Consider the following 14,856-nt stretch of genomic DNA (forward strand, 5'->3'; position numbering starts at 1 on the left):
ATTCTGAAAAGAAGAACTGTCTTCCACCTAACTGATAGGCCTCTTGCTGCCCTGCTCATCTTCTCATGTAGGCAGGTTTTATTTTGTGGCAAAAAAGAAAAAAAACACAAACAGTTCATCCTTTTGGAATCTTTTTAGCACAACTCATCATCTTACCATCTGCACTTCCAATGTCCCCCGTATTTGACTTATTATAACACTATGTTTATTGACAATAACAAAGTGTGTTGCTTGCTCAGAAAAATCACTTAGTGGGTACATTTTGGTCCTTCCAGGTACTTTACAGTTTGATATATTTTTAATATATATGTTTAAGATACACATTAAATACATTAGTGGTATAATTTTATCACTTAGTTATGACAATGTAATTAATTTAAGTAGTTATGTATTTTCTCTAAGTGCTGGAAACACAGTTGGGAGATTGTATCCCATTCGTTTTCCTATCTACAGAATATAAGATGTTTTTAGATGATATAAGGAAGTACACATATTTACAAAAAGACTGAATCAATTTTCTCTGTTGTTGCTAGTACTTTACTGTGGCCAGTATATTTCAGATTAAAGTAAAACCCAGACATTCCGAAAATCAATTTAACACTCTTAAGAAATGAGTAATCTGCTCATGCACTCTCCCCTATAGTACTCTTTCACATTTGGGAGGATGACTACATTCTTATGGTTGTACAGAGTAGGATTAATGGGTGCTTTTGGTGCCTAAAGGCGCATTTCCATTCCAGGGCAATAATTCTAATCTAATTACTTGAATCCACTCAAAGGAGTGGGTCATCGATCAGGGATGCCTTATCAAGTGAATAAGGCTATTGATCTGGACAAGGATATTTCTTCCTAACACCGTTTCGTTGTCGTCAGGATGTGATTTAAGCTTGAGCACCCATTTTCCCCTTCATTCTAGCTGACTTTGAGGACCAAGGCAGGACAGAGGCAATGTTGCTGAGTTAGAGTAGGACTCAGGATACTGCCGATGGCCACATCAATGATGGTGTTCATTTTCAGGCCTCATTGAGCTGTAAAAAGTCATAATAAAACAGATGGCCTCCCATTTCAAGGCATGTTGCAGATGTTGAGGGTTGCACTGGATCGCTGGTGTTGTTCTTGGACAGTCATCACTGCCACTGGCTGTGTAGTCTATATCCAGGGCGTTTCATTTCCGGGATTGTTTAGGTGCCGCCAGAAATTCCGCCGGATGTCACCAACTTTTCGTCCGGATGTCCGTCACCTTCCGCTATCTTGTGTGTTGGCATTTTAAACTCGATTCGATTCATGAGGACTATGGTTAACTGCTCCTCAGATCTCTGCAGGGTAAATCCAGACAGCTAGCTAGACTATCTGTCCAATCTGAGTTTTCTGTTGCACGACTAAAACAACTTTTCAACGTACACATGTTCCACCAAAACAAGTTCCTTTCCGAGGCTATTTTGCAGCGGCACCATTGCTCCATCCGATGCTTAGCACCACCCAAGACGATTGTGACTGGTTTAAAGAAATGCCAATAAACCACAGCACGTTTTTTTCTCCCATATCGGAATGCTGTGTGGACTAGCCAACAGCGCTGCGGATCAGGAGCTGGCAATGCGAGACTACTGTCTGTGTTAATGCATACAGTTACAACAGCATTGCACTGTGCGTGCAATTACTGTGTTTTGTAGTATAATAACACTGACAAGAACAAATAGCTGAGGAATTGCTTTCAGATGTTTTTGAGGTCTTACAGCCCTTTTTAGTGGATCTATGAAGGAATAGAAATTGTGCATTGTGTATGTTGTTGCTTGTCCAGTGATCAGTGTTGCCTCTTTGGTTTCTGTCCCAAGGATCCTCTTCTGGACTGACTGGGATGCTACCTTCCCCCGAATTGAGGCTGCATCAATGAGTGGAGGAGCTCGACACATTGTGTTTAAGGATATGGAAATCGGCGCCTGGCCTAATGGACTGACTCTGGATCATTTGGAAAAGAGGATTGTTTGGACAGATGCACGGTATACCATTATAGTTTTCACATTGTGTGCAGAAGCATTCACACTTTTTAGAGCTTTCAATACATGTATGACATTTTATACTGAAACGGATTCACCAGCAGTCCCTGGATCAAATTTAACTTGAAGCTCCACTCTCCTAGTGGGCATTAAATAATGGAGGGCATGTAATATTTAAAGATCCTACATCGTACAATGGCCATATTTGGTTTTAAGTGGGTCTTGAACAATTTAATAGTTCCATCTGTGGACAGGTGGGGTACACTTTGATCTGCCTACCTCACTGCATTTGAAGAGCATTTAAATTTTTGCCCTTTATGTCGGTCTCTTTTGAACAGCTCAGACGCCATTTTCTCTGCACTCTATGATGGAAGTGGGGTCATTGAGATCCTCAGGGGCCATGAATACCTGTCCCACCCCTTTGCTGTGTCTCTTTTTGGAGGCAATGTCTACTGGACGGACTGGAGGACGAACACTTTAGCGAAAGCCAATAAGTGGACTGGACGAAATGTCACAGTCATCCAGAAGACGAGTGCTCAGCCTTTTGACTTGCAGATCTTCCACCCCAGTAGGCAGCCACAAGGTGAGAACAGTTTTTTTTTTGGCTTTACTGTTGAGGATGAGACACTGACAGAAACGGGACATTTCACTGTGTTAGCTGGAACCAGCTTTCTATATACTAATTTGACAGGTTTGCTCTCCTAGGATATGCGCAGCAGGTACATTTAACCCCTAAAGCACTGCCATCAATGCATACTTTGAAGGGGGGGTGTTACCTTATTAAGCATGGCAACTAGTTGTAACTATCCATTGTTGAAAGAACAAACCATTTTTTTTTTTAAACAGAAAGGTAATATAAAACATTTTTACCATGTGTGTGCCTCTGCACATTTTGTTCAGTATCATTTAGACTTTGTCTGACCTGATTGTAAACTTCAAAGAGTTACCATTCAAAAGAAACCCGGATCATAGGTGCAATTATAAAGGTTCAAGAACAGAAACCATTTCGTTTTGGACATGTCATATTCAGGCTTGTGCACAAAACGTGGTTGCTTATTTATTGGTTTAAAGTGCAAACTCATCACATCCTATCATATTACACTCTATAGGTAAAAAAAAGGGTTTAGATGGAAGTTGACTATAATCCTACAGTAATACTGGATGTTGACTGAGGATACATTATCTTTTAAAACACCTTTCATTCTCATGTTGTGAAAGAAAAAGAAAAGCAGCATAATGTAATTAATTTCAGCTTCTGCCTCTGCCTTCATTTGGCCTGTCATTCAACGAGCATGTGTCTGAATAAAAAAAGGTACTCATGCAGAGAATTAGCTAGCTTGAGTTAATGGTACCCCTGAATGGGTTTTTCTCACCATCCAAATTATTCTAATTGGCTTACCACTATATTAAGGTTCTCCTTTTCTTCTTTACTTCACTGAATGTTAATGAAAAGGGCTACAGAATAAGAACCACAGCTGCCAATGAATAATTGTGGCATATCCAATTATCAAATCGATTAGTAATGTGAATAATGTGCTGTGGTGACAGGAAATATATGAAATAGTTCTGAAACTCCATTAATATTGCCAGCAATCTCTTTTCAGTGAATGTTTCTGAGTCTGTATCCGTCGCAGTGTAATAGGTGATCAATTTTGTGAGAAAGTAAGCCAAGTTTCTGAGCACAAAAGTGGTGAAGTGATGTGCTGTCTGACAGAAGGACTACATATGTAAGCCAATCTTTATTGGATATGTAGATCAGCTTGCAAGACATATTGCCAAGCTCAAATTAATAACATAAAATCTCTTTTCAATATACTTTATTGTGTTTTTTTTTCTGTAAAATGGGTTGTTTTGAAATTGATGTTTGATTGATTTGTGAAACAGAACTCCCAAAAATAAAACTGATTATGGAACACTTGGCCTTGTGTGCCAAGACCGCCTGATTGATGGATCTATCTCTATCACAATTAGCCTTTTTCAGCATTGCCAAGTTTCAAATGTATCCGCCTCAGCTTTCATTATATGTAAGCCCCCATCCTTAAATGGGCATTGGTGGTAATCGGGTTTACATCTATTCAGTGATTCCTCTGCTTCTCCAGTGTGTCACGAGTTAATGTGCTTGTTTCCTTCCTGTATCTGCATTCTCATGACTGTTCACCATAGATAAGTGTGAGCAAATGGGAGTTATTTAGCAAAGAAAACAGTAAGCATGCCTAATCCTATTTAAAAAAAAAAAAAAAAAAAAAAAGCTCAACAGGGGGTGTGGGGGTGTGGGAGCTGGCTTTTATCCACTCTAACCAGAACCAAAGCCTACAGATGTGATGCTCCACTAGACCACGAACATCTGGACCAGAGAAAAAGAAAGGGAAGGATTGGAGGAAAAAGGGAGAACACCAATATGTGGCTGGTCTCAGGAGCTATTCAGCAGGTGCCAAAGTGGAGCTCCACTGGAGCCATCAACAGCCTGTACTTAACACTCGGTGTCACTTGAAAGGCAACGCTGTGTTTTAACATTAGAATATGTAACAAGAGTTTGCAAATTAGGAGGTAGATTGGCAGTTCCAAGGCCTCACAGTTATATAACAGAGCATTATTATTATTATTATTATTATTATTATTATTATTATTATTTTTATACCATTTTAAATCGCAGAAAGTAGGGGATTACTTTTTCAGATCCTTGACCAATAAGATAACATAATAACATATGCTTCCATAGGCATTAATGGCTCCACTCATTTCTCTTTTCAGCTGTTGGGTTCGGAGTCTACTCTTTGGAGTAGCATGGAAGTAGTGTGTCATTTTCTACACATATTGGCACTATGGAGTCTTTAATATTACTAGTAGTACTACTAGTAAAAAACCTTCCCCTTTACTCATTGTTTCCATCTCGTTTCCTTCAGTGAATGAGGGAGATAAAGAGGTGTGGCTGAGGCTAATCCAGTTAGATCTTTTTAGTTACATCATAATTGTTATTCTCAATGTGTGCAAAGCTTTTTAAGCAATGCAATATTTATGCCATTTAAAACACACATGGTTATTTGCAGGCAGACAAACCACACTGTAATTGTGTCAGCAGAAGTATTAGCCTGACAAATATGATATATGAATATGAGGCTTTGAAACAAATAAGCACAACAAATATAGGTCTCTCAATGGAAATAAGCAATTGCTTGCTAAATTGTGTCATCACTACATTGGGCTTTCTCTAAATATGACTTTTTTTCATTTGTATTTATTTTCAGGGAGTGCCACCACCATTTTCACTGCCTTAGCATAGCAGCGGGCTTATTTCTTCATTTATTTGTTGCAAACACATTTGACAGTTAAGAGCAACTAACACCTTGCCTTTTGTTGCAGCCCATCGTCCCTCTAGAGCATGATTCAGGTGAATGCAGCTCTGTTGAGATAGCTCCCTATTAGCATACTGAGTCAGCTGGGTGCTGTTTCCAGCTCGCAGAGACAGAGTTGCTTTTTTGTTTGTCTTAAATAAGCCACATTTGTGATGCAATGGGGCTCTCCAATGTATTCGTGAAGGAGCCCAGGAAATGAACTTTGAATGAGCTTGTTAGACATGTATCATCCAGAGTAGAAGGTAAAATGTAAGTGTTTTGATGCATTAAAAGGTGATTGCAGCATGATGGGAAATAATCAAACTGTGGGTTATGGGTGCATGCTGAGGTGATTTATTCTAAAAAAAAAAAAAAAAAAAAAAAAAAGGGTAGACTAAGACATTCATGAAAACACACTCGTATAAGATCACTGTTCACTTTAAAGCTGTTTAAATTCAGCTTGCTGTGCTTGTCTCGTAGAAAACTGTCAGCAGCTTAAGGTTTTAAAGGGGATATCCTGCTCCCCTACAGTAACCGCTAACCAAGATAATGTCACCCTTAATTCCTGAGTAGTGACAAAGAGTAAACAATAGAAACTATTTTATATTTCATAATGTATTTCCACGTCTCTTAACCTCTTGAGAGACAATTCAACAAGAGACCAACCTCTAACCCAATAACACGAGGGAACATCAATCAAACTCAGCATAACTGTTCCAAACCCAGCATTTTCTCTTTAAACATTCAACATATCTTTGTGCCATTTGTCTTACAGAGTCTGTGACGTTTGTTTTAAATTAATGCCAGGGTTTTCATATTTCTTTTAAGAACTGTCATGCTTTCAAGCTGCATTTTCTTTTTTTGCTATTATAAAGCAAGAACAATATCATAATTATAGTTGTTTTCAGCAATGCTTTTTTGCCAGTTTCAAATTATGTCAATGGCACAATCAGACAGGCTTGTAAATGTCATGTTACAAAGGCAGTTAGTCCTATTCATATGCAGAATTCATCCTGACCTATCTCTTTTGATTGCAATCTCAACTTCTCATGCTAAGTGTTCTGAAATGTTCCTCTTTCAGCCTCGAACCCATGTGAAGAGAATGATGGACGTGGTCCCTGTTCACATCTGTGTCTCATCAATTACAACCGTGTTGCGTCCTGCACCTGTCCGCATCTTATGAAGCTTTCACCCAACAAACAATCCTGCTTCGGTGAGAACATACCTCCCTCATTTCCCATGCGTTCTCCTTATGTTATATCCTATAAGAGCGAAACTATAGGATACTCTGTAATGAACAGGACAGGTGTTTTGCTTTACTTATGAATTTCATTTTTGATTGACGTCAGCTTTTACACCAGGCTGTTATTATCACACTCTCACCTGCATCTGACAGAATGCAATGATTGATTTCCTAATCATCTCACCAGCTTTGAAAAGGTTCCTCCTGTATGTGCGGCGGTCTGAAATCCGTGGTGTGGACATTGACAACCCTTATATGAATGTCATGACGCCGCTAACCGTGCCAGACATTGACGATGTCACAGTGGTAGACTATGATGCCCAGGAGGAGAGGATCTACTGGGCTGACATCAAAACCCAAACCATTAAACGAGCCTTCATCAATGGCACCCAGCTAGAGACTATCATTTCTGCAGGTGGGTGCATTCTAGACGTCCATGCAAAATATAGAGTCAGAGTGGCGTTCAGTTTGTACTACAGTGAATGTGTGTACCAACTAATATTGATCAATAGGTACACAATACTCTTGTTGCTAGAGTGGAATGTAATACTGTTAGATATACATACATACACATACAGTAAACATAGACACCTTCACCCCAAACACCCTATAATGCACAGTACCCTCCAGTCCGTTCCACTGGCAGCCCTTGTGGGCAGCATGTAGACCTTCATTTTGCTTATGTTTGATGTAGCCTGAGCTTATTTACATTTTAGTTTTGTAAAGCACGTGGGCGTTATTTTTTTTCTGCTCTCCCTGACAGACATAGTGAACTGCCGTGGTCTGGCTTTAGACTGGCTTTCCAGGAACTTATACTGGCTCAGCTCCGAAAATGACGAGTCGCAAATCAATGTGGCTCACTTTGATGGCTCCCTGAAGACCTCCATCATCCACGGCATTGATAAGCCAAGGTGCCTTGTAGTGCACCCCGCCAAGGGGTAAGTAGATTAGAGCAGTCTGTGCACTTCATCAGTACCTCACCTTCAATGCATAGTATCAGAACACCTGACTGCGGACCTCCACCTGAACAAGGGATCAAAGCCTTGTTGTTATAAAGAGAACATGTTTTACAAGCTTGAAACCTCCACGCAGATCTTTGCAAGGTTGTGAGGTGGAACAAAATGTATTGACTTACATTCCATATTCAATTAATAACACTGTAACATCCATTGACTATGTTGTAAACCTTGTTATATCTTGTGCCTAACGCAACTACTAAGTATTCACCTCACACATTCCCACACAGAAAAATCTATTGGACAGATGGCAACACCATTAACATGGCCAACATGGATGGGAGTAACAGCAAAGTCCTCCACCAGAATCAGAGGGATCCTGTAGGTCAGTATGAGAGCCTTAAAGAGCATACTGAGTTAGACCTCCTTCTCAGCTCCACCTTAAAGTTTTTTTTTTTTTTAATTTTGTGAAATGACATTTATTTTCAAGGTCTGTTCAGTTTACATAAACTCAGTATGTTTACATTCATGCTATAGTCTGATTTGAAATGTGCTGAATACAAATAACCAAATTGAAGCATTTACAGGGTTTGCAGTAACTCAGTTTCTCCAATAATCCAAGAGCACTTGATTTGTTTGATTACTGGGCGACTGTCTGGAAGAATGTGTGGTAGGCCATTGCAAACATCCTATCACTACAAAACAAGACAGCAATTGAGGAAATTTGTCAGTAATCTTTGGCTATGGATTCAATTTATTGTAATTCAATTAAAATGTTCCAGCATCAACAGCTGTGCTGCCGCATGCACCACTTTGTATCTTTGTTCACTTCATTACAAATTCATCGGGAGTAATTCTCCTATTTCAACCCTAATTTGACAAAGGTAACCTGATAAAGGTGTTTACATGAACGTTGTAATAATCTCAGTTTGCCTTAATCTGTTTTATAATCAATTCATTCCAATGCATGTACATGCGCCGACTGTTACAAATAAAATGTTGTGCCTGCTGAGACTTTCTCCGGTTCGAGAATGTCGACAAGAATCAGACAGAACACCCACCTCCTCAGTGGTGATGTTATCTCAATAGGCGATGTCAAAGAAAGTCACTAGAATCTTTGGGTAAAGGTGTTGAAGAGGCAATTTCTTTGAAACCTAAACAAACACTAACACAAGGCTAAACTGGAAAAACATGCTACCTGCATTCACTTGTAACCTTCACTAAATTGATTCCTAAAGAAATAATATACTTTCAAATCAGTTTGCAGCAACAACAACAACAAAAACACTTTAGTTACTGCTGATAGTGTCCCTGTGTTAAAAGCCACCCCGGCAGACATCAGTGCTTCATACAACTTTCAGGGTTGATGGATAACTGCTTCTTTATCTATGGATGCTCTTACACCTTCTGTACTTGATGTGTCCTTCCATGGGGGTTCATCTCATGGATTGATATACAAGATTATAATGGCCACAACCTTGTACTATACTATACCAGAATTATCACACAAGAAAGTATATATCCAGTTAGGGGAACATGATAGCTATGAATGAATAAACCTGGTTTTTCTATATGTTCTCTTCAAGACACCAATCTGCAGATATAGAGTGAAAGGATCCACCATGGCACATTGTCACATCCAAAATTGGTGGTTGTACCATACAATTTCTTTTGAAATGTTAATGGTTTACCTTGGACTGCATGTTGCTCAAGCCCACATCCATCTGCCAAGGGCTGCCTTCCACGGTGCATGAAGAGTTCTTGTGTTCATCTTTCAAAGCACTCGTGGATGTCGAGGGGCTGTTGTTTGTGTCGTTTTGTATTGACAAAATGCTCAAATAGAAACTTATCAATTCTCCAGAAAGGTTAGCTTTTCTAGTCCCGGAGTCTATGCCTACCAACTGCACGCATGCACACAGCAGACGCATGCCATTTCGACTGATGTGTGATGCTTTGAGCCAAAGGGACAAGCAAAGCAACAGATCCAGTTCTATAGAAACCAGTTTTCTCTGGATTAGATATTTGTCTATTTAAGATGTTGTGTAATCCTGTCTAAATCATTGAACTAAACCTGTGGTTGATACTATTTTCCTGCTATTCAATATTTTTGTTACATCCGGTATTTAGAACATTAGTGCCTATATGTTAACTTTGTAGCATTGTCAGTTCACTCACAACACCATACACGAATAGCTATAACTGAAATAAGCAATCAAATTGTGTTGATTCATGTAAATCAATCATAGTTGATTCATGTAAATGAATCAACAATTTTATGTAAACATGGAATAAAGAAGAAAGAGGCAAGAAGAGAAAACAACTATGTGCTTCTATTTAAAGAAATCTGAAATGATTGGGATGATTGTCCACACAAATTCCTTTCAAGCAGCTGTAGAGTAGGATCAGCCTTTACATGACTAACTGGCAGTCTGAAATGTGCAGGAGTCTGCAGTGATGCACTGACAGTAAGGGAAGTGGGCGCTGTAAGATGTTTCTGTGTCATTGCATTTTTAGGGGCCTGAATTTCCACCAGCATCCATATCTGACATGAGGTAAAATAGTTGAAGGCAAATGTACAGCATCTTAGGTTGTAGATATGGGAGGCTTTTTTAGTCTTTCTTGCTCATATGGTATATTTTTACATAGCAGTCTTGCCTAGCATGCACAACAGTGTTTCCTACTGAGCATAATCACTGACAGAATAGTCACTGCTGCCCAATTTTAAACATTTTCAACATGCTCAGGAGATTGTTTCAATTATTATACTCAATTACTTTTTGAGTGTAAACTCTATCCCAGCATGATGCGTACTTAAGAGAGCGATTGCAGCTCGATTTAGCAAAGACAATCGACTGGTCTTCATTTCAAGTAGCTGTTGTCACACAGCGCAAGGTCAAACTCCCGCTTTGTCACACAAACAGCACCGTTGTCTTCACTGTATTTCTTCATTCTCCTCGGCCTGTCAGCAATACGGATAGCATGGTGCACCCATATTTCACTGGCTTCATTTATGATGATGGGGTAGACCGGGGGACAAGCGTAAATTAATGACGCATTGTGACTGTGAATCTGCCAGACATAAATCCAACACATGGTGGGAGACAGTGAGTTGTCCAGAGGTTCACGAATTGAAATTGCTTTCATTTTCCACCATTCACAGTGGTATTCTAGAAACAACCATCATGCTAGCCAGGAAATGGATTTAAAAGCAGCCAGTCTCACTCTTGTTAATTTTTCATGCCAGCTGGAGCACTCATAAAGGCATCAAACATGTGCCAGTGATATAGCCACATATACCTTTCAATTAGCCCTCACTCAACCAAATACATAGGAACTACACATTTTAAAAGTTAATGTAAAAGAGGTTGTGAAATGTACTGTTATGATACTGTTAACGTATGGTCAAAAGGAAACGTACATTTCTGATGCACCTTTTCAGTGCTGCATATCAAAAGCAGTCAGGTTCTGTAACGGAGTATAGTCATTTCCCTATGTGATGGAACTTAATACAGTACAGTAGTAATCTTCGTTTACTGTAATGTCCTAAATGATAATATTTTAATAATAATAAATAATAAATTCACATTATACATACGTTAAAAGGTTTCATGTAGCATGTCTAATCTACTCTTGCAGCTGATTTTCTATTTTATGATTTTGTTATCCATTCAATACTTGTTTTTTTGTATGTTTCTAATTAAAGTTCTGCTCCCCACCCTCCCCTCCGGAATCGTAGTGCTAACTTGGGGTCCTCTCTTCACGTGTCCTTGCAGGTCTCTCAATAGACTACAGTGCCAACAAGCTGTACTGGATAAGCTCGGCCAATGGCACTATCAACAGGTGCAATCTGGACGGCAATGGGCTGGAAGTGCTGGAGACTCTGAAGAGGGAGTTAGCCAAAGGCACAGCTCTGGCTGTGATGGGTAAGTGGAGCTTGTCACGAGTGCATCAGATTGCCATTGAGGATTAATCAGAGTGCGGAGGGATTACATGTTTAACCAGTTAAGTGGCTGTAGAATAGAGCTATTTAGCCAGCCCTCGCAACAGTTGTGTTTGTCTTTGTGTGAAGTAGCAGGGGCATTAGATAATTAAAACACAGTGCAGCAGTGATTGATGATTGATTTTCTCACCCCTTTCGTAATGAAAAGGGAGGGGGATGTTCATTATGTGTTGATTCTGGGTATCAGTGCTGAATCCAATGTGTCACATCATCCATCAACTCATAGGTTCATTTAAAAATCTCCTGAAATCTAAGTCAACATGTGCTGGAAAGAAATTGTACCTGTATCTCACATTACAACAGTATTTAGCTCACAAGGTCTGGCTTGTTTTTTTAAACCTACAGGCTCACAATTAACACCATATGTCAGTGTTAACCGAAACACACAAGCCCTGTCATTACACCATAGAGTAATGGTTCGGTTCGGCTCGGCTTGACTCCTCTCATTTTTGGTACCAGGTCCTTTTTTTTCTCTTGTTTTCCACTGAGGATCGTACCTCCTTAGTGTAGGTGGGATCTTCAGCTGATTGCCATAGCGGCACAGTGAAACTGCCGTGACATCATCCTCAATGACACTCGCTGAATCCTTTCATCTGCAAGCAAACGGAGGAATCTCTGCTCTTTGTCATTTGTACAGGGTAGTGTACGCCATGGTTTTGTGGGCTGCCATTTCTTTTAAATCAGGTTTGAGTGAGTAAAAAAACTGGGGCCGCTATTTGACAGTAGCTTTGCTGTTTTGAAATGGCGGGTTTGTGATTTCCCGTGTCGCGCTAGTGATGGTGCTCTCTGACCAATCAGTGGTCTGCAGTGTTTTAACTCCCATCTTCTAGTATCGGCTCAGCTCGCATGAAACCTTGACCGAGGTGGTACCAAAAAAGTACCAGGTACTGTCCTTACCTTTTGATAATGGAAAAATATTTAAAAAAAAGAGCGAGCAGAGTGAAGCCGTACTGTTCTGTACCATGCAGTGGAAATTCGGCAAAAGTGTGTAAAACTGACGAAATTCAGTACGAGCATTGCACAGTAACTGTAATACTGAGTGCAGTGAAGTACAGCAATCAGCCATAATTATTGATACGTATAATAACCAAACAGGTAGGCCTATTTGGGCTTTACATCTATACTTGAAATGAAACTCGATGTTTTTGCTTTTTATCAGATCAGAATTAGAATTTTAAATTGTCTCACTTCCACACTGCTGCAATCTTGACAACTGGGAAGCTTACCAGGGATGCAAATGCATTTCCCTTGCCAAGATTGGTATTGAGAAGGGAGAAAACATAATGAACAGAGAAGTGTGTGTGTGTGTGTGTGTGTATATATCTGAACCAAAGTGTAATTTTGAATTTTTAAGGAAAAAAATAAAAGCAAGAGTGTTGTCATGGTGATGCTTTGTGTTCTTGAAGCTTGTTATTAATCATAGCAGGCCTTCATTTCATGTGTGGCGGGATGTGCTGAGAGCATAAACACTGTTGCAGAATGGAATCAAGTTTTGTTAGCGGTTAGAAGTCTGCAACTCCAGGCCACATCTTTTTGGTTCATTTATATAGGCTTTTCTTACAGTACACTGACTATGGAGGACTGTATCTTATATGGAGACCTTATTATTGCATTTCATGAATTGGAGATAAAACTGGAGGTGACATAGACTAATGGCTTAGTTCCTGCACAGTAGCAGGTACAGCAAAACAGTGAAATGATGTTTGCGAGTCTCCATCAATCACAATTAATGACATTTTGTTATGTTGTGGAAATTGTTTTGAATGGTAGAATGAACAGCACTGTACTGTACTGTTACAACACTTTGTTAAATAGAGACATTTCACAGTGGTTCAACAGTATATTTGTCGCATGGTAATGAATTACTATATATAGAAGATGGCAATCTAGAGGATTTGTACTATTACATTTGGATTTATGAGAGCATGAGTGTGTATTTAATACTTTTTTTATGAGATCTTTTCTCTTTCAAAGTTTATTTTTGGGAATTTTAGGCCTTTATTTGTGACAGGACAGCTTAGATATGAAAGAGGAGAGAAAGAGGGATGGCATGCAGAAAAGGGCCGCAGGTTGGAACCGAACCCGCGGCCACTGCATCGAGGACTGAGCCTCTGTATATGGGTGCGCGCTCTACCAGGTGAGGCGACAAGGCTCACATCATATCTTTTTTTAATAATCTAGGCATGCGACCGTTGGCCTTTCCTACTGTTGTGTAAATGTTGATCTACAGGATCAAATATTGTAAAGATATTACATTTTTTAACATTAAGCTTAGTGTTTAATAACATAAAATAACTTGTATGCCCTTTTCACCTTTTATTAGATTATACGTCAGCAATGATACGACTGCATTCATAAAGTATGTGGAAAAGACTTCATTGAGTGTTACAGCATTACAGTTCACTACGTGTTTACAGTATATTTACATGCATTTCAAACTAATTGTATTATTTTAACGCTACAACATTAATGTGTAGATTAGTACTGCATTTTGCGTTTGGTGTCATGTTCACTCGATGCCTCCCTCCTTTGCTCTAGACCATGGAGCATAGCTTGTAAAATCTATATGGTCAGCTGAAGATGAGGCTGGGTAAAGACAGCAGGACAGCAGCCAGGCATATCACTTTCCAATCCTGAGTTTCTTTTGTTGACAAGTGAATAGACCATCGGCGATGCCAATTACAGAAAAATGTCCCTTCTGCAGATGTTGTCGTTTTGGCTCTATGGTGAGGGATGCAATTAAGTGCATTGGCTGACCATTCACTCCGTTTGCCCCAACGTTTTCTATAAATCCTCTCTGTTTCTTCTTTGTTTTACTAGCTCAACAAACTGATAGATACCTAATGGAAAAGTATTAGGATTAAAATATGGATTTGCAGAATACATGTAAACCATTGCTAGGGAAATAACATGTTATATATTGCCAAGTGGTTATGGGTAATTAAGGGCTGCTGAGTTCTCTGTGCCGATCGAGTCAATCAACATGAATTAGCATCAATCTAACAATTATTCTCTCTTCTGGTCATGGGAGTAAGCTTCTCCTCGGAACGCATAGCTCCTATGGCGCCATTTTGATGCAAACAAGCCATCACCTCCCATTGGCATTCCACTGACTGCCATTCAATTGGCGCCACTTTGACAGCGAATTATTTTACATCTTTGTCCATTGTTTATTTCTAAAGAAACACGACAATGTATAAAAGGCTCCATTACCTTGTACCTCACGTTATGGCTCCGTGGCAGACGCTTTTGTAAAAATGGGCTAACGATTGTCATAACCATGCGACTTACTGTCGCACAGTAGAGAAATTACCGTACAGTACAGGAAAAG

The 14,856-nt window shown here is 39.6% G+C and overlaps 1 protein-coding gene across 1 annotated transcript in view; it reads left to right on the forward strand.

Moving 5' to 3' along the window:
* The window catches only part of lrp1bb (low density lipoprotein receptor-related protein 1Bb), a 282,705-nt gene that overhangs the window by 179,871 nt on the left and 87,978 nt on the right, over positions 1 to 14,856 (forward strand). Inside the window, exons 25-31 of the mRNA XM_039818282.1 lie at positions 1,833 to 1,997; positions 2,333 to 2,577; positions 6,408 to 6,539; positions 6,757 to 6,984; positions 7,333 to 7,507; positions 7,816 to 7,910; positions 11,299 to 11,448. Coding sequence (XP_039674216.1) covers positions 1,833 to 1,997; positions 2,333 to 2,577; positions 6,408 to 6,539; positions 6,757 to 6,984; positions 7,333 to 7,507; positions 7,816 to 7,910; positions 11,299 to 11,448 — 1,190 coding nt within the window. The remainder of the gene's footprint in view (positions 1 to 1,832; positions 1,998 to 2,332; positions 2,578 to 6,407; positions 6,540 to 6,756; positions 6,985 to 7,332; positions 7,508 to 7,815; positions 7,911 to 11,298; positions 11,449 to 14,856) is intronic.

Source organism: Perca fluviatilis, chromosome 12 (genome assembly GCF_010015445.1).
Source record: "Perca fluviatilis chromosome 12, GENO_Pfluv_1.0, whole genome shotgun sequence".
NCBI lineage: Eukaryota > Metazoa > Chordata > Actinopteri > Perciformes > Percidae > Perca > Perca fluviatilis.